The sequence below is a fragment of the Centropristis striata genome, chromosome 8 (genome assembly GCF_030273125.1).
Source record: "Centropristis striata isolate RG_2023a ecotype Rhode Island chromosome 8, C.striata_1.0, whole genome shotgun sequence".
Lineage (NCBI taxonomy): Eukaryota > Metazoa > Chordata > Actinopteri > Perciformes > Serranidae > Centropristis > Centropristis striata.
This window is the reverse complement of record NC_081524.1, coordinates 849,294-871,784: the sequence shown is the minus strand read 5'-3', so window position 1 is coordinate 871,784 and position 22,491 is coordinate 849,294. Positions and strand designations below refer to the sequence as shown.

At 38.7% G+C, this 22,491-nt stretch overlaps 1 protein-coding gene across 1 annotated transcript; it reads left to right on the top strand.

Annotated features, from left to right (window-relative positions):
* Positions 1–516: 516 nt before the first annotated feature.
* Positions 517–20,597, top strand: cmtm6 (CKLF-like MARVEL transmembrane domain containing 6). Its single transcript, XM_059339974.1, has 5 exons — positions 517–663; positions 4,134–4,251; positions 11,475–11,651; positions 16,125–16,223; positions 17,707–20,597. The coding sequence occupies exons 2-5, from the start codon at positions 4,141–4,143 to the stop codon at positions 17,875–17,877; spliced, it is 558 nt and encodes a 185-aa protein (XP_059195957.1). The 5' UTR covers positions 517–663; positions 4,134–4,140; the 3' UTR covers positions 17,878–20,597.
* Positions 20,598–22,491: the final 1,894 nt, after the last annotated feature.

Below are 22,491 nucleotides of genomic sequence, written 5' to 3'. Positions count from 1 at the left end.
AAAAAAAAACAGAATATCAATTTTAAAAAGTTCCTCTGTTGTTTCTGTAAGAAAATGTATCTTTTTATTAAAAAAAAAAATTAAAAACAGAAATGCAGAGGTTGAATTTCCCCATTGTGGGATTTAAAAAGTAATTAATAAAATAAATAATAAAATAAAATAAATAATAATTAGCTTAAAAAATATATTTTTTAAAGTTTCAAACATCTTTCTGTTTTTTCTGTAATTAAAAAAAAATAAAATAATAAAATTTAAAACAGAATCATATATTTTCAATCTTTCAATCAAACAATAAAATGCTTTATTAAACTGTAACTTTACTTCTTCATTATGTAAATTAACGGGCAGGAATTCAGTTTATTTAACGTTTTAGTTGATTTATATAATTCCAGACAAATATTAATAAGCTTTCAATCTCACTTTTAAAAAAAAAAACAAAAAAAAACATGAGAAGTAATGAACGACATGAAACCGTTTCCCGTCTCTTTTAATGCTTTTAATGTGAAAGTTCTCACCGGAAGCGAACCTACTTCCGTCTGACTTAACAAAAAAATAAAACAAATGCGGAAGTTTCCGAGAAGTTTGGCAGCAGAGAAACAAACAGCAGCAGGTTGAACTCCGCAGATAGAAACTCTTCTTCTCCGGACCGGAAGCAGCTCAACGGTGAGTTTCTGCATCAAACACTCACATTTTACCTGCTTTGAGTCTGGAGGGGGACTTCCGGTGTGTGAGTGTGTGCGGCGGGTTTCAGGCCGACAGTAAACTGGTCTGAGATCACCTGGAGCTGGTCTACAGGTAGACCTGATCCTCTACTGTAGTGGGTTTATTCTCTCCATCCGCCACTAAACAGGTTCAATAACAGGTTGAATCCTTCTGGTTGGTTCTAAAAGTCCTAAAGTTCCCTTCAGCCTCACTCAGACACACTAAACACCGTTAAAGTGACTTTAATCTCCTCTCTAACAGTTTATTCTCCTCTAAAGTAGAAGACAGGTTCAGTTTGATGATGATATACCAAGTAAAACTGGAGACAAGCTCAAATAGATTTAGTATCAAATGATAGAACTGGATGGAACCCTCTTATATGGTAGATTTGACACCTTTGGTCACATTTGACACATTTAACATTCTTTATTGAGCATGATAGTGTTTTGAAAGTTAAAAAAGATTCAAAATCACATTTTATGTTGGACTGAAGGACTAAAAAAGACACAAAATGACTTAAAAAGACACAAAATGACTAAAAAAAGACACAAAATGATTAAAAAAAGACACAAAATGTTTTTAAAAAGACACAAAATGTTTTTAAAAAGACACAAAATGTTTTTAAAAAGACACAAAATTACTAAAAAAAGACACAAAATGTTTTTAAAAAGACACAAAATGACTAAAAAAGACACAAAATGTTTTTAAAAAGACACAAAATGACTAAAAAAGACACAAAATGTTTTTAAAAAGACACAAAATGTTTTTAAAAAGACACAAAATGACTAAAAAAGACACAAAATGACTTAAAAAGACACAAAAAATATGATCTATAATATGATAATATGTTCGCCTCTAAACTTTAATCATTAAATCCAAAACTCAGAGATGAAAGTTGAGGTGAGAGCTCCGTTCATGTGAAAAACCAACAGACATGTGATCCTGGTTTTTATTCTAGTGGGACTCTGTGTTATTTGTCTTTGTTGGTCATTTTGTGTCTTTTTTAGTCCTTTAGTCCAACATAAAATGTGATTTTGAATCTTTTTTTTACTTTCAAAACACTATCATGCTCAATAAAGAACTTTAAATGTTGCAAATGTGACCAAAGGAGTCAAATCTACCATATCAGAGGGTTCCATCCAGTTCTATCATTTGATACTAAATCTATTTGAGCTTGTCTCCAGTTTTACTTGGTATATCATCGTCCCTCTGGAGTCCAGCGTGACTTGTTGCCTCCATCAGACTAGAAAACAAAGCAGCGTGGAGCCCTACTGTACATTTACCTCTAAAGTTCTGGCTGTTATTGAGCATGATAGTGTTTTGAAAGTAAAAAAAGATTCAAAATCACATTTTATGTTGGACTAAAGGACTAAAAAAGACACAAATTGACTAAAAACAGACACAAAATGACAAAAAAAAGACACAAAATGACTTAAAAAAGACACAAAATGACTTTAAAAAGACACAAAATGACTTAAAAAAGACACAAAATGACTAAAAAAGACACAAAATGACTTAAAAAAGACACAAAATGACTTAAAAAAGACACAAAATGACTTAAAAAAGACACAAAATGACTAAAAAAGACACAGAGTCCCACTAGAATAAAAACCAGAGTTGATGACAGGATCACACACAATCACAAGATCACATTTATGTTGGTTTTTCTTTGTTTCTTTTTGGTTCTAAATGTTGATCCAGTAAGTCAGAATAAAAAATCAATTATTATTATCAGGTCATATAGGTTATAAACATGTTTTAAGGTGAAAACAGGATGGGAGGAGTCAGACATGGAGGAAATAGAACAAAACTCATAGAGTTAACAGCCAGCGGCTGGTGGAGGAAACGTGTTTTTGTGACGTATAAAAACGAGATATTGCTTAATTAACTGCGGCCTGGTTGGTAAATCTGACACTGAATTAAATGGAACATTTCTCTGTTTACATAAAAACATCGAGTCGTGCTGCCAAGTGTTTTTATCTGCAAGCAGACAAAATATTAAATGACACAACCTTTAAATGCAGTTTGGTTTTCAGTGGAACAGACGGATGGAGTGTCGGGTCTTTGTGGTGAAAGATGAACTCTGAGTCAGAATTATTACCAGATTAAGTTTCTCTTCTCCGTGTTTGTAGCTCACCTGAACTCACCTGAACACACCTGAACACACCTGTACACTTTCACTTTCACCCTCAGAGACACGAGGCAAAAAAAAAAAACAGTGTTTGTTTGAGACGAGAGGACAGGAGAGGCTGGAAATATGACAATACTTTAATATGTACAGTATGTGGAGAAAACTGGTTTTTAAGTTAATATTTGGTCATTTTGTGTCATTTTTGGTAATTTTATATATTGTTGGGGAAATGTGGTGTCTTTTTTTGTTGATGTCACGTCTTTATTTTGGGTAATTTTGAGTGTGTGTATTTTTTTTTACATTCCTGACACTTGTGATTATATATAAATTCAGATTTATTACAATTTTTAAAATAATTATCAGAGAAATTCATGTTTTTTTCTGATTTCTGTCATTCAAACTGTTTTATTCTGCATGTTTGAGTTGTTGTGATTGTTCTGATTCCACAGAGCTGCAGGACTTAGAGTGACTGTGATGTCAGTGAACTGGTCAAACCTCCTGAAGTTTCACATCTTCACCACATCATCATTTATAAACAAAAAAACAGAATCAAACTACATTTTCCCCAAATATCAGTTTTCCTTCAGTTAATATGTTGCAGCTGAAACAAATTCATTTCTGCAAAATTTCACTGTGGGGAAGAGACTTTAAACTCTGAACGTCTTCCTTTAAAAACATTATTTAACGTACTTTTTCAGCCTCAGCTCTAACGGTGGAGGACGCTGTTGGAATTAGTCCATTTACTATTATAACCGCAAATGAATCGCGTTTTTGAGGGCTTTATCATATTCCAAAACTTGGGACAAAATTCAATCCTGCAGAAACTTCACGTATTTCATTGGTTTCAGAAATGGGCGTGGCCAAATGACCTACTAGCGCCCCCTAGAACTGAGCCCCTAAAACAGGTTTGTCGTAGAGACACGAAAGTTGGTCCATCCATGTATCATGGGAAGACGCACCAAAAAGTCTCAAGAAGCCATACCCAAAAACAAACAGGAAGTCGGCCATCTTGGATCGAAAATAGCGTTTTAGAAGTTTTTCGCCATTTTCACGCCGCATAATTTGACAAACTCCTCCTACAGATTTAATCTGATCGACTTCAGACTTGTTCAGTAGCATCACAAGGCCTTTGACACCAAAGGTTCTTAAAAGCTTTGCAGACCGTCACACTATGGGGGCGTGGCATGGCGGCAAAATATGGCTCCACTCTGCTCGGCCCGTCCTTCGCTGCTTGTAGCTTTAATTATTATGATTATTATTATTGTTATTATTATATCTAACTCTGTATTTGTCTCTTTAGATCCATCATGGGTGAAGTTTACGCCTCGACGACGGCTCCCAACCCCAAAGCCTCCTGGTTCATCGTCCCGTCAGAGAATCTGGATAAAGTCCGCTTCGGGCTTAAAGTCATCCAAGTGGTGAGTTCAAGGACCTCGTGTCCCGTCGTACAGCTGAAATGTTTCAGTGTCGGTCTGAAACAGCAGAAGGTTTGAAATATTCTTTTAAAAAAATCAACAAAAATCCTCCATTTCGTATAGAAAGAAACTGTAGAAACAGACGTTATCATCAGAGTTTGAACTTTCCAACAGTCCCTGAACGGATCATCAGTTATAAAAAGTGACCAAAACTTGAACTAAAATGTTGATATTTGTGTCAGAAACGTGAAAATCGTGTGTCTGAGGCTGTTTACACAGAGCAGAGAGGAGAGGACAGGAGAGGCTGTTTACACAGAGCAGAGAGGAGAGGACAGGAGAGGCTGGAAACATGACAATACTTATATGGACAATATGTTGAGCAAACGTTTTGGGTAATTTTACATACATTTTTGGTGATTTTCCGTCTTTTTTTGTCATGTGTGTATTTTTTGGCCATTTTACGTAATTTTGTGTCTTTTTTGGCTAATTTTATGTTATTTGGTAATTCGTTTTTGGTCATTTTCATGTTTTTTTTGTGTCAGTTTACAGTTTTTTTTGGCAATTTTGTTCTTTTTAAACTCACTTTACATTGTTATTTGGTCATTTTGTGTCTTTCTTTGGTAATTTTGAATCTTCTTTTGGACATTTTTCGTATATTTTTTTGGTGGGGATGTTATGTCTTTATTTTTGGTCATTTTGGTTTGTTTTTTACAACATTCAGGACACTTGGAAAAGTGTTGATATAACTTAACTGTGTCATTCTGCACAAAGACATGTTTGAGTTGTTCTGATTGAGCTGCAGCACTTTATTTATATAGGTTGATATGCTGCAGTGAGGCGTTCAGGGCCCGTCGTCTCTCTCTGTTTATGGTATCCGTCCTTTACTTTAACCATCAACATAAACCGCTTCCCTTCAGCTGGTTTACACACAAACAGACTGGAGTCGGACCAGTTGGACCGGAGCGCCTCCGTCTCTCTGTTTGTGGTTTGAAGGAAAAAAAACAGTAAATGTTCAGAATAACTCCGAACGTTCCTGATAAACTTTATTAACGCCATAAAAGTCCTGCAGACGTTTCCTGGAGGAGGGACTCTGTGTGTGTGTGTGTGTGTGTGTGTGTGTGTGTGTGTGTTCATGGAGATGAAGGAACATATTTTTGATCGTTTCTAAAGCTAGTAGAGCAGAAGGAAGAGGACGTGTCCGGATTCTACATGCAATACTGCAGCAGACTCAGTGTGTGTGTGTGTGTGTGTGTGTGTGTGTGTGTGTGTGTGTGTGTGTGTGTGTGTGTGTGTGTGACCCCCCTCTGACTGGACCTTCCTGTGCAGTTTGGGAAGTGAAAGTGCTGCAGAAACAACCGTTGATGAGCAGAGAGCTGTCGTTAGCAGATCTCACAGCTGTTGCAACAGTTTACTCACCGTGTGTGTGTGTGTGTGTGTGTGTGTGTGTGTGTGTGTGTGTGTGTGTGTGTGTGTGTGTGTGTGTGTGTGTGTGTGTGTGTGAGAAAGAGGATGTGCAGTGAGGAGGACTCTACACGACGACACAAAATGATTTTTTAGCATCAAACTTCAGTCAGATTGTAGAACGTCCTGGTAGCTGTGGTAGGGCTGGGCGACACGCACCAACAGTCATATTATCCTGATATATTCAGGCTGAATATCGATATACGATATGTATCCTGATACTTTTTATCTCAAAGTGAGAGCAAATGTTCAGTCACAGTCAAATATGACATGACACAAGTAGTTTTATTGAAACCGTTTATCTAAGAGAACATAAATACTGTAGAACAACAGGAGAACCTTTTTTAAATCAAAGCTCCATTAAACGCACATTTAAATAAAACAATATCTGAAATAAAAGCCTCAGTTTGCCTGGAGAAGGATCACAGAGCACATTAGAACTCTATCGAGATATATATATATATATATATATATATATATATATATATATATATATATATATATATATATATATATATATATATATATATATATAAGGGTCAGTGACTAATAAGGGTCGGCGAGATGTCAAATGGTGTAACCACAAAAAAAAACTGATAAATATTAATTACATTATATTTAAGTGGACTTATACATATAATGACTTAATTTTAAAAAAACATCAAGTGAAATCTTTTTTATTATTATTATTATTTCCACATTTACACATTTCGTCAATATTGAGCAGAACATATTCTAAATACAACCATTTTTTTCACAAGTTTTTACAAAGTATGTAAAAATGTGTTATAAACCATAATGTTGGAATGTAAACATGGATTGTATTTTTCTTATTTTAGTTCACATTTATTTTCCTGAATATAATCAGATTTTTATGGGGAAAAAATACTGGTTACACCAACTGACACTGGGTTAGATCACGTCATTGACCCCTATGCGATGTGGTCTAACTCCATATCACATTTAAATATATATTGCTATATGTTTTATGTAGTATATTGCCCAGCCGTACTCTCAACCTTTATGTTATATCAGACTAAATCCTGATTGTGTTGGATATAAAGCTCCATATAGTCACATTTACTGATGAATGAATTATAACGCAACAAACCTGTTAGTGTCCGGCATTTTAACCATGGACTGTGTATTTTAACCATAGAGTGTGTATTTTAACCATGGACTGTGTATTTTAACCATGGACTGTGTATTTTAACCATGGACTGTGTATTTTAACCATGGACTGTGTATTTTAACCATAGACTGTGTATTTTAACCATGGACTGTGTTTTTTAACCATAGACTGTGTATTTTAACCGGGTGTATTTTTTGGTCATTCCACACCTTTTTTTAATATTTTTTAGAATTTTTACATCTTTTTTTTGTCTTTTTTTGGTAATTTGACGTTGGGTTTTTGTATTTTTTTTTTTACATATTTTTTGGGTAGTTTTATGTCTTTTTTTGGTGATTTCACGTCTCCTTTTACATTTTTTTTGTAATTTCATGGTGGTGTTTTGCGTCTTTTTTGGTATTTTTTACGTTTATTTTTTTTACATTTTACACTTTCATATTATCTCTGTAGAGTGGTATCTGTGGCCTCCAGCATCGTTTCCAAATTTATTTTTTGACAAGTTTTTCTCTCCCTCCACTCGAATCTCTCCCTTTTATATTTACATATTTGAATTGTGAATATTGATTGACAGCTCTATTCCACACCTACATTGTGTTTATCAGCTGAGCTGGTTCAGTTTGTCACAAACTGTCGTATGAAACAAAAACTACATGAGTTCCAGTTTATAAACACTGTCAGCATACATTTCCCACAATGCACTGCACTGTGACGACACACACAAACATTCAGGAGCAGAAAGGAGCTTCAGTTTCTGTTTTCATCCGATTGGTTCAGTTCTTGTTTTATTTTATTTCCTCTGTGTCTCATCTGTTATTTACATACTGAAACTCTTTATTCTTTATTATCAATCCCTCTGTTCTTACCTTTCACAATAAAAGCCCTAAAAGGCATAAAGAAGAGTTAGATCAGTGAGTAAAAAACCTTTGTTCCTCTAATACGACTCACACGTGTTTCCATGTTTAAAGCCTCAGTTTAAAACATGGACAGAATAGTTTATTCCTTAAATAACTAATATTTTATTATTATGATAATATAATAATAATACTGGATATTATATCAAATCTAATCATTTAACTTGTTTGCTGAATGTCTTACAGTCTTTATTCTTTATTTATCAATCCTTCTGTTCTTCCCTTTCACAATAAAAGCCCTAAAAGGCAAAAAGGAGAAAAAAACCATCTTATTTTACCGCCTCTCTAAACGGACTTTGTCTCTCTTTATACAACCGCTAAAACAGAAGAACTTCTCCTTCTCACAGCCTTTATTATTATTAGTGTTGTTATTATTATTTATGGGTTGTTTTGGTGTGTTCCCTCCAGATCCTGATCATGTGGAGAACACGCGTCCTCATAAAGAGTTTAGGGCCTGATAAAGATCATCTCACAGCTGGCAGAGCAGATGATCACAAACAGAGAAAATGAGCTGAAAATACTCCACAACGTCACAAAAATCACATCACGCGCATGTGTGTGTGTGTGTGTGTGACTGTGTGTGAGTGTGTGTGTGACTGTGTGTGAGTGTGTGTGTGTGAGTGTGTGTGTGTGTGTGTGTCTATGTGTGTGTGTGTGTGTGACTGACTGTGTGTGTGTGTGTGTGTGTGTGTGTGTGTGTGTGTGTGTGTGTGTGAGTGTGTCTGTGTGTGTGTGTGTGTGTGTGTGTCTGTGTGTGAGTGTGTGTGACTGTGTGTGTGTGTGTGTGTGTGTGTGTGTGTGTGTGGTGGTCTCCTCCCTGCTCTAGTTTTAGTTCTGTGGTTCTGGTTTTATTCTCCGTCGGAAACACAGACTTTTTATAGCCGACTGCAGTCAGAGACTAGGAGACAGAGACTAGGAGTCAGAGACTAGGAGTCAGAGACTAGGAGTCAGAGACTAGGAGTCAGAGACTAGGAGACAGAGACTAGGAGACAGAGAATAATCCCTGCTGTGATTTAGTTTCAGAAACTTTTGACATTTAGTAGATTTGTGTATTTAGTGTGATTGTGTGTCAGATCTTGTGTTGCTGCTTATTGTGAGTCTCTAGTCTCTGAATGCTCCAGGTCTCTAGTCTGAATGCTCCAGGTCTCTAGTCTGGATGCTCCAGGTCTCTAGTCTGGATGCTCCAGGTCTCTAGTCTGAATGCTCCAGGTCTCTAGTCTGGATGCTCCAGGTCTCTAGTCTGAATGCTCCAGGTCTCTAGTCTCTGAATGCTCCAGGTCTCTAGTCTGGATGCTCCAGGTCTCTAGTCTGGATGCTCCAGGTCTCTAGTCTGAATGCTCCAGGTCTCTAGTCTGGATGCTCCAGGTCTCTAGTCTGAATGCTCCAGGTCTCTAGTCTCTGGATGCTCCAGGTCTCTAGTCTGAATGCTCCAGGTCTCTAGTCTGGATGCTCCAGGTCTCTAGTCTGGATGCTCCAGGTCTCTAGTCTCTGAATGCTCCAGGTCTCTAGTCTGGATGCTCCAGGTCTCTAGTCTGAATGCTCCAGGTCTCTAGTCTCTGGATGCTCCAGGTCTCTAGTCTGGATGCTCCAGGTCTTTAGTCTGAATGCTCCAGGTCTCTAGTCTCTGAATGCTCCAGGTCTCTAGTCTGGATGCTCCAGGTCTCTAGTCTGAATGCTCCAGGTCTCTAGTCTGAATGCTCCAGGCCTCTAGTCTGGATGCTCCAGGTCTCTAGTCTGGATGCTCCAGGTCTCTAGTCTAAATGCTCCAGGTCTCTAATCTGAATGCTCCAGGTCTCTAGTCTGGATGCTCCAGGTCTCTAGTCTAAATGCTCCAGGTCTCTAGTCTGAATGCTCCAGGTCTCTAGTCTGAATGCTCCAGGTCTCTAGTCTGAATGCTCCAGGTCTCTAGTCTCTGAATGCTCCAGGTCTCTAGTCTGAATGCTCCAGGTCTCTAGTCTCTGGATGCTCCAGGTCTCTAGTCTGAATGCTCCAGGTCTCTAGTCTGAATGCTCCAGGTCTCTAGTCTCTGAATGCTCCAGGTCTCTAGTCTCTGAATGCTCCAGGTCTCTAGTTGGTGGCTGTAAAGTTTCATGAGGCTGATTATCCAAGAGGTCACAATAACACATTTACTCTGCTGGTTCTCCTGGAACGTTATTGTGGTTGGTACCAATGAGTCAGAGGACCCAGAATGGAGCCCTGCGGAACTCCACATGTCATTTTTGAAAACCTGTATGATTTCTACCACAAACTATATTTGATTTGCATAAAGTGGGCATGTCTTTAAAGAGGAGACTTGTGGGTACAAATAGAACCTATTTTTATTCAGATATCTTGAGGTCAGAGGTCAAGAGTCTCAGCTTTACACTCAGACCTGATTTATGCAGCTCACAGACTGTTTAGGACCCCAGGATGCACAAAGACCCACACACAAGAGGACCCAACAACACATTAACTGCAGGTTACAGCATGTCAGTGAAGAGGAGACTGGGTCTGATTTATTCTCCGTTTTACTAAAATAATGTTGTCTTTGGTTTGAGTCGTTATTTAGGGGGAGTTACTATTTTCCCTCGTTTGGTCTGAGAATGTCTGAAACATGGAGATCATTTTCATCTTTTGAGAAAAGGATGTTTAAAATTGAGAACTAATTCAATAAAATAAATAAACAGTATTTAATGTCTGAAGATAATTTCATCTGTTAACAAAACTGTGAAAATGTTTTTTTCAAACAAAATGATCTCATTCGATTTTTTTAAACTGAAACATTTGTTTATGTGAATTCATTAGCGTGGTGACAGGAAGTGGAACAGGTCAGGAACCGTTACGGATCAGGAAGTGACAGGAAGTGACATCACTCAGAGATCTGCAGCAGAAATGTTTTCTTTCCTCGCTGAGATTTATCAGAACTCTGATTATTGAACCTGAAAGAGACGAGGTCTTAATATGTTTCTGATGACGCTGAAACATGGCGGTGGCGAGGCCGGTGGCGGTGGCGAGGCCGGTGGCGGGGGCGGTGGCGAGGCCGGTGGCGGGGGCGGTGGCGAGGGCCGTGGCGTCCTGAAGGGGCGGCGAGGTCACGGCGTGTTCTCTCAGTTCTCATCAGAAACGTTTGGAGCCTTTAAAGGTCACGGCGGGATTTCTTCTTTTTCTTCAGTTCCTTTGCATTATTTCACAATAAAGGAGTTTCCTGTTTCCTGTGATTCACCCGGGACGACAGACGGCTGGTGGGCGGGGCTTAGCTGGGCCGTACCATTACAGTTCCTGTGGGGGGGGGCTCTTCCTGCTGACTCAGTGATTGTGTAGTGTGTGTGTGTGTGACTTGACTTTAATAGTGTAAAGGTAACGGTTTGATCCTATACTGAGTATTTCTCTGCATATACAGTATTTAAATGTTTATTCATTGATTCATTTACACAAAAATAATACATCAATAAATGCAAAAGTAATAGTAAAAGTAGAAACGTTAATGATGAATATATATTAATGATAATGATAATGATAAATATATATAGAATTAAATATAGAATTTAAAAAATATCTAGATATAGAATTTCATAAATAGAAAACAGGAGAATGAATGAAAGGTAGATAAAGAAGCTAATTAAACAGAAATATCAGTTCATGTTTCTGACTTCTATTCTCACTTTTATCGCTGATTTATTGTGTAAATAAAGTTGTGTGTGTGTGTGTGTGTGTGTGTGTGTGTGTGTGTGTGTGTGTGTGTGTAGCTGCTGTCCCTGGTGGCCTTCGTCCTGGAGGAGATGGTCTCCAGCTGCTCCAGCTGCTCCTCTCTCTACTTCTTTGAGTTTGTCAGCTGTACGGCCTTCCTCTTCACCCTGCTGCTCCTCATCCTCCTCTCCACCAGCCTCAACGGCAGGGTGGGCATCACCTGCTGGACCAAGCTGGTAACACACACACACACACACACACACACAGTAACACACTACAACAGGTTCTAAAGCATGTTTTCTTTTTTAAAATCATCATAAATCCTCCGTTTATTATAGAAACTGTAAAACAGGGATTATCGTCAGCGTTTGAACTTTCTGACAGTCCTTGATAGGGATGGGTACCGAATTCGGTACTTTTATAGGTACCGACCGAATTCCGTCGGTACTACCGAGTACCGATTCATGTAAAATCAAACGGTACCATGTTTCGGTACCTAAACGGTGTTACCTTTAAACTGATCATTGATTTCAACCCGTTTTCATTTGACGTCTTTGATTAACAAGCGTGCTGACGATCGCACTATTTTTTTAAATTTATTTACCTCCTCGTCTGGTTCTGTCTGCTCACCGCGGCCACTAGCTGCTGCCCTCTTCCGCCCCGGCGCAGAGACGAACAGCCGGCTCCAGGCCTGCTAGCCGCCAGCTGCTATCTCTCCAATGTCTCTACCCGGGCTTGGCCTTCGTCTGCCTCCAGATTGGACCTTCCTTACTCCGTTTGCTCTCTCCATTCTTCTGTAGACCAGTCATTAGCAGCTAGCAGCTAGCTGCTGCATCTCTGGTCCTCCGCTAATACTCCGCTCTTCAACTCAGGAATATTACCGGCCACTTTACTCCAAACTGCCTTGCTGAAATTAAATCCCTCAGACTCCTGCGTCATCCTCGATATGTGCACAGAGCAGCCCGACTCAACTTTGTTTATTCCACCATGCCACGCCCACAATACTGTCTGACCGGTGCTCCGCCCACAGCTACGACGTCATCACAACAAATCACACGTGCACTTGCAACCTTTTTTTTTTTTTCTCCTCCGTGCCACCTGAGAGCTCCTCTACATTCTTTGATAACGCTGCAACCTTCATGTTACAAAATGCACGTTCACTCAACAATAAAGCACTGCTCATCCTGGATTTTATATTGTTTTGATATATTTTTTAAAGTTTATTTTTTGAGAAATAAATATGTTGAATTGAAAAAAAAATAGATTTTATTATTAAACAAATTAACATTTATTACCACATAAACAAATGCAAAAGTACCGAAAATTGGTACCGTTGAGTACCGGTACCGATTCCCAGGTACCGGGTATCGGTTCAAATGTGAAAGGTACCCATCCCTAGTCCTTGAACGCATCATCAGTTATAAAAGTTATAAAAAGTGACCAAACGAAGCTTAAAATGTTGATATTAGTGTCAGAATCTCTTTATTCTCCATGTGTCATTTAAAATAAACCAGATCCTGTTAGAAACATTAAGTTCTGCTCCTCAGCAGCCACATAAATAACAATAAATAGAAAGAAAACGACAATCAACTCATTAAATCAGGTGTTTGATTAATTCTAATTAAATTATAAAGTTCTTTCCACGTTCTTCACACTGTCGAGTCTTTATTCTCCTGCAGAGTCAAACAGGAACAATCACAGAAAAACTTTGTTTTATAAAAATACTTTTCTTCATAAATACAAAATGATTCTTCAGACGAGACGTTCAGGTTCCAACCAGCTGGAAGAACCCAGTCGCTCTGGAGACGTTAGTGAGACGCCCAACGAACCAGTTACTGTCCTTATGTTCCTCACTGCTGAGTCAGGAGGAGTCAGGAGGAGCCAGGAGGAGCCAGGAGGAGTCGGGAGGAGTCGGGAGGAGTCGGGAGGAGTCAGGAGGAGCTGAGTGTCTGGTCCGAGTGTCTCTGCGGGTCGGGGTGGAGGAGCTCCAGGTCCCGGCGTGTCCTCCCTCACAGCTCCACCTCACCTCCACCTGAGCTCCGCTGGGCTTTAGCTCCGCCTCCTGGACGGGACGCCCGCAGCGCTGGCAGCGCTGGAAGAGCTGCAGCAGGCTGCTGCTGCTGACCAGAGACACCCCCAAGTCCTCCAAGTCCCCCGAGTCCCCCGAGTCCTCCAAGTCCTCCAAGTCCTCCTCAGACTCGTCACACAGCGACACCGAGTCGATCTCCTCCGGCTCCGAGGGGCAGCGCTCCTCCAGAGAGTCCACAGACACAACCATGCAGAAACTGTCTGCTGCTGCAGGAGGAGGTGCAGCAGCAGCAGGAGGATCAGGTGCAGGAGGAGCAGCAGAAGGAGGAGGAGGAGCAGGAGGAGGAGCAGCAGAAGGAGGAGGAGGAGCTGCAGCAGCAGGAGGCTGTGAGGAGTTCCCTGCACCTCCTCGGCTCACCTGACGACAACAACAACACAAACATTTATTGTCTCTCAGCTGTTTGTTCCTCGAGCTTCAAACGGCTGAAAAAATATTAAAAATCAGAAACTTTCAGTGGAAAAAAACAGGTTTCATATCTAAACATAAATATAAACATTTTGTTTTGTCATGAACAGACATCCAGCTAAAAAAAAAACAGTAAACAGGTTTATTTGTTCGTAGAACTTTATTAAGTTTTAATTATTTTATTGAACAACAAAAACATAAATGCTGAGTTAAATATTCCTTAAATATTACTCCTCCTTTCCTTTCCTACCTCCTCCTTTCCTTTCTTACGCCTTCTTTCCTTTCCTACCTCCTCCTTTCCTTTCCTACCTCCTCCTTTCCTTTCCTACCTCCTCCTTTCCTTTCTTACTCCTTCCCTATCTCCATCTTTCTTCTTCTACCTCCCTCTTTCCTTTCTTAAATCCTTCTTTCCTTTCCTATCTCATCTTTCCTTTCCTACCTCCTCCTTCCTTTCCTATCTTCATATTTCCTTTCCTACCTCCTCCTTTCCTTTCCTTAAGTATTTACCTGTAGGAGTATTTACCTTACACAGTATTATATCATATTATATTATATTCCTATTTTTATATTATATACCTTCTATTCTATTCTGTTCTATTCTATATATATGTTCTAATCTATATATATTATTATATTTACCTGAATCAGTATTATATTATATTATATTATATTAAATACCTTTATAATATATTGTATTATATTATATTATATTAAATACCTTATAATATATTGTATTATATTATATACCTTATATTATATTATATAATTTACCTGAGTCAGTATTATATTATATATTATTATATTCTATTATAATGATACCTGAGTCCTGGTCCTCTTGGGGGCCGGGGGGGCAGGCTCGTCCCCGCCGCGCGGCCCCGCCGCCTCCCTCGCGGGGAACACGGAGGGCACCGCCCCGCCCCTCAGCACCGCTCGGGGCGCCTCGTGGAGGATCTTGGCCCGGAAGTCCTCCTCGTAGTCGTCCGGCCGGAAGTGCAGGCTGCAGACCCGGACCCCCGGGTAGCGGGCCGCCGGGGTGTCCCGGTGGGGGAGCCGCGGGTTGCGGATGGCCCGGAGCCAGGCCCGGCAGCGCGGCGGGTCCCGGGTCGGCAGCCCGTGGAAGACCACCCCCAGGGCCCGGGCCCCCTCATACCCGCCGCAGCCCGGGACACAGCAGCGCCACGGCATCCAGCCGGACCCGGACCAGGACCAGGACCCGGAGCCGGACCTCCACGGAACCCTTAAATAGTCCCTGTTGGTCTGTGACGCGGCGGGACACGTGTTTGTTGTTTATTTATTTATTTATTTCCAGGTAGAGTCCTGTCAGAGTAAACAGGAAGCGACTCTTCTTCTACGGCTCTATCTCCGGTAGTTAGTGAGGCTGGTGGGCTCGCTGCTGCCCCCTCAGGCCGCCACCTGCTGGTCCACTATGGTCCTCACAGCATTTACACCAAAAAACACACCAAATTACTACAAAAGACACAAAATGACCAAAAAAGACACAAAATGACCAAAAAAGACACAAAATGACAGAAAAAGACACAAAATGACCAAAAAAAGACACCAAATGACAGAAAAAGACACCAAATTACAAAGAGACACCAAATTACAAAAAGACACCAAATTACAAAAAAAAAAAAAAAAGACACAAATGACCAAAAAATTCAAAGAATCACCAAAAGGACACAAACATATTAAAAAATGACCCCAAAAAGACACAAAATGACAGAAAAAAACTAAATTACTTAAAAAAGAAACAAAATTACCAAAAAGGACACAAAATTATTTTAAAAAAGACACAAAATGACCAAAAACAGTAATTAAAGGGACCTTCCACACACAACACTGTAAAGTGCCATTCATATAAAACTCACATTAAACTTTCATATCAAGGTGGGGGCCACAAAATATCATCACGAGGGCCACAATTGGCCCGCACAATTTTTTTATTTAGAATAAATAAAACGATGCCTCCCAACCATCCCCCATAACTTCTTCTGTTGAAGGAAAAACCTGACAAATATTAAATATAAATAAATTAAATATAACAGATGAAACAAAGAAACATGCAACAATACACAACAGATTATACACAGAAGGAAATATTAAAACAAGGACAATAATAATACAAAATAGTATATAATATAGTAATATATATGTTAGTTCACTTTGAGTTTGTTTTCATTTATTTCTGTTTGTGTTGTTTACCTCCTGTCAGGACTTTGTGTACAGCTGCAGCATCGCTCTGTTGTTCCTCATCGCCTCCATCGTCTTCGCCTCAGACAACAGCAACACAACTCTGGAGAGGAGCGCCGTGGTAACACACACACACACACACACACACACACTAACACACGCTAACACACACACACACAGAACACACACACACACACACACACACACAGAACACACACACACACACACACACACACACACTAACACACACACACACACACACAGAACACACACACACACACACACTAACACACACACACACACACACACACACACTAACACACACACACACTAACACACACACACGCTAACACACACACACACACTAACACACACACACACACTAACACACACACACACTGACACACACACACACACAACACACACACTAACACACACACTAACACACACACAACACACACACTAACACACACACACTAACACACACACACTAACACACACACACACACTAACACACACACACACTAACACACACACACACACTAACACACACACACACTAACACACACACACACACAACACACACACTAACACACACACAACACACACACTAACACACACACTAACACACACACACTAACACACACACACACAGAACACACACACACACACACACACACACACAGAACACACACACACACACACTAACACACACACACACACTAACACACACACACACACACACAGAACACACACACACACACACACTAACACACACACACACACACACACACACACACACTAACACACACACACACTAACACACACACACGCTAACACACACACTAACACACACACACACACTAACACACACACACACACTAACACACACACACACTAACACACACACACACACAACACACACACTAACACACACACAACACACACACTAACACACACACACGCTAACACACACACTAACACACACTAACACACACACACACTAACACACACTAACACACACACACACACACACACAACACACACACTAACACACACACAACACACACACGCTAACACACACACGCTAACACACACACACACACACACACACACACACACTAACACACACACACACGCTAACACACACACACACACACACACACACGCGCACACACACACAAAACACACAACATACCAACACATAAACACAATGTGTCTCTGTTACATCCTCCCCTGTCTCCTTCTCTCCTTTCCTACCTCCTCCTGTCCTTTCCTACATCCTTCTTTCCTTCCTCCTGCTTTACCTCCTACTTTCCTTTCCTACCTCCTCCTGTCCTTTCCTACATCCTTCTTTCCTTCCTCCTGCTTTACCTCTTACTTTCCTTTCCTACCTCCATCTTTCCTTTTTCACCTCCTTCTTTTCTTTCCTACCTCCTCCTCTCCTTTCCTACCTCCTCCTCTCCTCTCCTACCTCCTCCTCTCCTTTCCTACCTCCTCCTCTCCTACCTCCTCCTTTCCTTTCCTACCTCCTCTCCTTTCCTTTCATCCCGTCTTGATAACTGGCCTCCATCATTGTTTTTCTTCTTCTTCTGTCCCTGCAGGCGTTTGGTTTCCTGGCGACCGTGATATTCTTCCTGGACGCCGGTTGGCACGTGAAGACTCTGGGTTCTCCGTTCGCTCCAGGCGGGACGCCGCAGACCAGTAACGGCGGCCCGGTGGCGGTGGAGAGCCAGCCGGAGACGGAGAAGCTGGCGGGCGCCACGTCAGAATAAGTTTGTTTCCACGTCGCTGGCGGAGAGGTCACATTATTTTACGCACTATTCCTCTAACGTGACGCCAGGGGGCGGAGCTTCTAACACGCCACTTTTTAAAGTTTTAAATCTGTTCTCGGTCAGCTGACGGCGCTCTGCAACCAATCACAGCGCGGCGCGGCCGCCAGCCTCTTAACAGCAGCAGAAATAAAGAAAGCGTTTCTGAAAAGAGACAGAGACACTAAACATTCTGCTGTACGGTTTCTCTCTAACAACACGATGAATCCCACGACTTATTGTCTCTCATCGTAGCTGTAGTTTATTATTTTATTGAATATCTTTAAATTTATTAAGACAGTTTGTCTCAATTGCCAACAGAAATCAAATACTGTCATAAAAGTCTCAATATTACCGAAGCGTAATAGAAAAAAACTCCGGTTTTCCTGAGTAATTTATTTTTTCGTTTGTTTTTCGGGGTAATTATTTCTGTTTTAATGAGTCTTTTTTCCCCCTGTTTTTCTGACAATTTTTTTTCTGTTTGTCGGGGTAATTTTTTTTGCGTGAATAATCAAGATACTCCCAAAGCCGCTCATGTTTGCTTCCATTAAATTGAGCTCTCAATAAAGGAATGAATGCGTCTATTGTTGCTCTCTAAACTGAAAGAAAAATACTCATTAAACAGAAATAATTACCTCGAAAAACAAAAAAAATTACCCCGAAAAACAAATAAAATTACCCCAAAAAACAAAAAAAATTACCAAAGGAAACAGAAAAAATTACTTATTAAAACAGAAAAAAATGACCCAGATAAACAGAAACAATTACCCCGGAAAAAAACAGAAAAAATTACTAATTAAAACATAAATAATTACCCGGAAAAATAAATTACTCAGAAAAACCGGAGTTTTTTTTTTTTCAAGTGGATATAATACGCTTCCGTACATTATTGAGTAAAAAACGTTTTTATATTTTTTTCCTTTTAACATTTTTTAACGTCCTCAGACCAGAAAAAAAATCTTAAAATCTGTAAAAATGGGACTAGAATAAATCACTGCGACGCCGCCAGTCAAACTGAAGACACAATAATATTTCTCTGATTTTCCTCGAGGCCTTGAACGCCTCGTAAAATTGAAACTTTATGTGAAAAATGAAAAAACTGAGAGGAAACGTGTCTTAAAATGCTTCGTCACATTATCGGCCTCAAACAGCAACAACAGCAATAAACTGTCAGAATAAAATGACAGCATGACTAATAACTCATAAATATCATTAATTATTATTTTATGCTTTGTTATTAGCAGTGTAATAACAGAAGTTATCACCAGTTATTAATGATGTTATTATAAAGTGTTTTCTTCAGTTTTAAGACCAAACTTCATCAGAAGCTTCCCATAATCCTCCTCTGCTGCATTCAAACATCTTTTATTTGAAAGTTTCTTGTTTTTGATATGGTTTTATATTCTTTAAGTCTTAATCACGTCTCTGTGTCTGTTTGAATTGAATGTTTTATGAAGGAGATGATGCCGTTTTATTGTCAAATTTAAACTCTCTGAGTAGGAATGATTCCACGAGGAAAAAGTGATCAGCTGTTTATTATCTCGTCTCGATTTTACTGATTTTAAATTCAGCGTTTTTATCATTTTTCTCTCTCTTATTAGTGTGAAGCTGACTGAATTTTTTTCTGTGATTTCACAAAATAAGTTAAAGGATTCTTCACCAAAAACACATGGATTAAGTTGAGAGTATGTTTGCATATCTGTATATGTGAAGGAGTTCGGATGTGTCCAATCAGTCCTCGTCTCAGCTCGCTGGAATGTCAAAAGCGATAACATAGCGGTTGCTATGGAAACAGCCTTGGTTACGCCCCAGACAGCAGCAGACAGTCAACAGGTGTTGGGAGGTTGAGAGATCCCTCTCTGCGTGTTCATCCAGGGGAATTTGTCATGTGGAAACACATTTATTACGTTTTGGTGAAATATTCCTTTTAATGTTTTGAGGGTAATTTCCAGCCGAACCACTGGAGGAGTGAAACCTCACAGAGAATAATTCTTCAGTCTTTTGTCACATTAATACATTTTTAAAAATTGATTTTTATCTGCTTATAATTAAACTTTTATGCCCAGAAAATGAAGCGGACTGCAAGTTTAAAATCAAACATAATTGTCTGTTCTTACGTGCTGAGTGGTCAAATATTTCTTCTTTTTCATTTTGTCCGAGTCCGACATTTGCAAATTTTTACATTTTATACTGATGATGAAACAAATAGTAGCTGATATAAAACAATCAAATAGAACCAAGAAAGAAGTTGTGTGAAGAAAATACAGAAAAAACAATGAAATGAGGTTTTTCATTTTCATGCTTGATGTTCTAAGACGTTTCTAACAGGAGGAATAATATTTTGACAATCACACAGTACATTAATAATTATAATTGACGACACTGGAAACCAAGCAGGAATATTTTCTAATTCAATCAGACAATCCAGGAATCTGTTTTAACGTCGACATGTTCAGGACCAAGTAGTTTATTTTGTGTTTTTGTAATTTCTCTTGATATTTCCACGATACTTTTCTGTTCTGTGCCTTTAAAAATAGATTTTTCATCCATAACTTTGTAATACAACATATTGTACAAAGTTACAGTGAAGATCTCACTTTGTGTTTTTAAATTGCTGCAATTTCTTTCCTGATATGATCATTTTTATTATTCTGCCATGTAATAAACAGATTTTCAAGAAATAATTGTGCTGTTATTTAAATATTCTTTATTGTCAGTATGATTTTTTTTTTTCTAATTTTATGTTTTCAGTTCTGTTTATTTTTTATTTTCTCCTGAAGCTGATCCTGATGAAATACATATGGTTATTATAACTATAAACAAAATAATAATGGAAGAAAAATGTGATTAAAAGGCTGTGAGAAATAAAAGTCTAATAATAACATGGTATAGTTTAATAGAACGTATTCTGCAAAACTTTAAACACATTGAATTTTAATAGATTCAATGTATTTAAAAACATTTATTTTAAATCTAATTAATACATTCTATCCAACTGAATTTATTAAACATTATTTTGCTTGTTACATTCATAAACATACAACATTAATTACAATGAACACCATCAATATTAATTATGTAAACTTTTAATTTAAGTTACATACATTTCTAATAAAATCTATATCTGTTTTATTTCAATTGTGTTAGTGTATGTTGGATTTTAAATTATGTAACAATGAGTAAATGTTTTGACTCTAACATGTCAACTAAATGATGATTTTTTTTTTGTTTGTATCCAAGGTTCACATCTGGTTTATAAAACATTTTATTTCTAAAACAATGAAACAAGAAATCCGATTTTAACGGGGAATTCTATTCAATGATTCTTTGAGTGAAACAGCGCCCCCCTGGAAGCTAACGGCTGGTCAACGGGAGTGTCTGCGGTCACATGTGGTACTGCAGCCGGACAACAGAGAAGCAGGTAAGAAAGAGATTAAAGAAGAATGTTGAACCTGGTTTGTCTGTTGGCTCATTTATTTAATCACATAAGAAAGTTGGGAAGGTTGTGATAGATTAAAAACATTTGTCTTGATGTAATTAATCAACTGGGGAAGTTTCATAGTGATATTTATAATTCACTGTTTCTTTAAATGAGTGAAACAGCGCCCCCCTAGTTTAGATCCATGTGCAGAACCGGACTTTGCGGTCAAATGTGGTACTGCAGCCGGACAGATGAAAGAAATATGTGAAGCCGATAAAAACATTTCAAACGTTTCTAACGTTACACGCTGAAACTGAATAGAGAATATTTTAGACAGAAAACAAGTTTCTTTTACATCAAACTAAATATAGAAAGTGAAGTTAAAAGAAAGGAGCCATGGAGTTCGCTGGTTTCAATGTGTAGTGAACTTATTTAACCCTTTGATGCACAACATATGGACAACACTTCTAAAGTATAACATGGGTCAAAAATGACTAATTTATCCAAATTTGTATTAAAATTAAATTACTTAATACTATAATAATAGTAATTTGTTTCAAATAGTTACTTTCCACACTCATATATTTAATATATTTAACGTGTTTATGTATCATTTTGTCACACATACAGTGTATCTGGAAGGTATTAACAGAGCTTCACTTTTTCCACATTTTTTTATGTTTCAGCCTGATTCCAAAATTGATTAAATTAATTTTTCCTTAAAATTTTACACACAATACCCCCATAATGACATTTTTGACCCATGTTGTGCATTAGAAGCGTAGTGATACAAAAAGGGTTTTTATTCAAAAAGTAAGAAATGAAAAACAAAAAATTAGGATGTATGATGATGATGAAAAACACATTGATTGAGGAAAACCTGGAATACTGAATGATGAAATTAATTTATTGTGAAGATATAGAAAATTAAAAACTCAGTCGGGTCACTTTAGACCATGTTGTGCATCAAAGGGTTAAGCTAGTGCGAACGCGGGAAAGTTTAATAAACACCGTGAAAGGCGTCGGGGCCAAAACAACAGCTGCAGATAAATATGGATGAAAATCCTAATAATCTGAGTAAAATAGAGTTTATGTTCATTTATTAATCCGTCTGTGTGTTACCGGACGTGGAGACAGTGGAGCTGTGTGTTTGTAAC

What these genes read in the sequence shown, in the direction of transcription:
- cmtm6 (XM_059339974.1), top strand. Translation starts at nt 4,141, where the DNA reads ATGGGTGAAGTTTACGCCTCGACGACGGCTCCCAACCCCAAAGCCTCC. An exon ending in GGCTTAAAGTCATCCAAGTG is followed by an intron (nt 4,252 to 11,474) that starts GTGAGTTCAAGG and finishes GTGTGTGTGTAG; the next exon opens with CTGCTGTCCCTGGTGGCCTT. An exon ending in TCACCTGCTGGACCAAGCTG is followed by an intron (nt 11,652 to 16,124) that starts GTAACACACACA and finishes ACCTCCTGTCAG; the next exon opens with GACTTTGTGTACAGCTGCAG.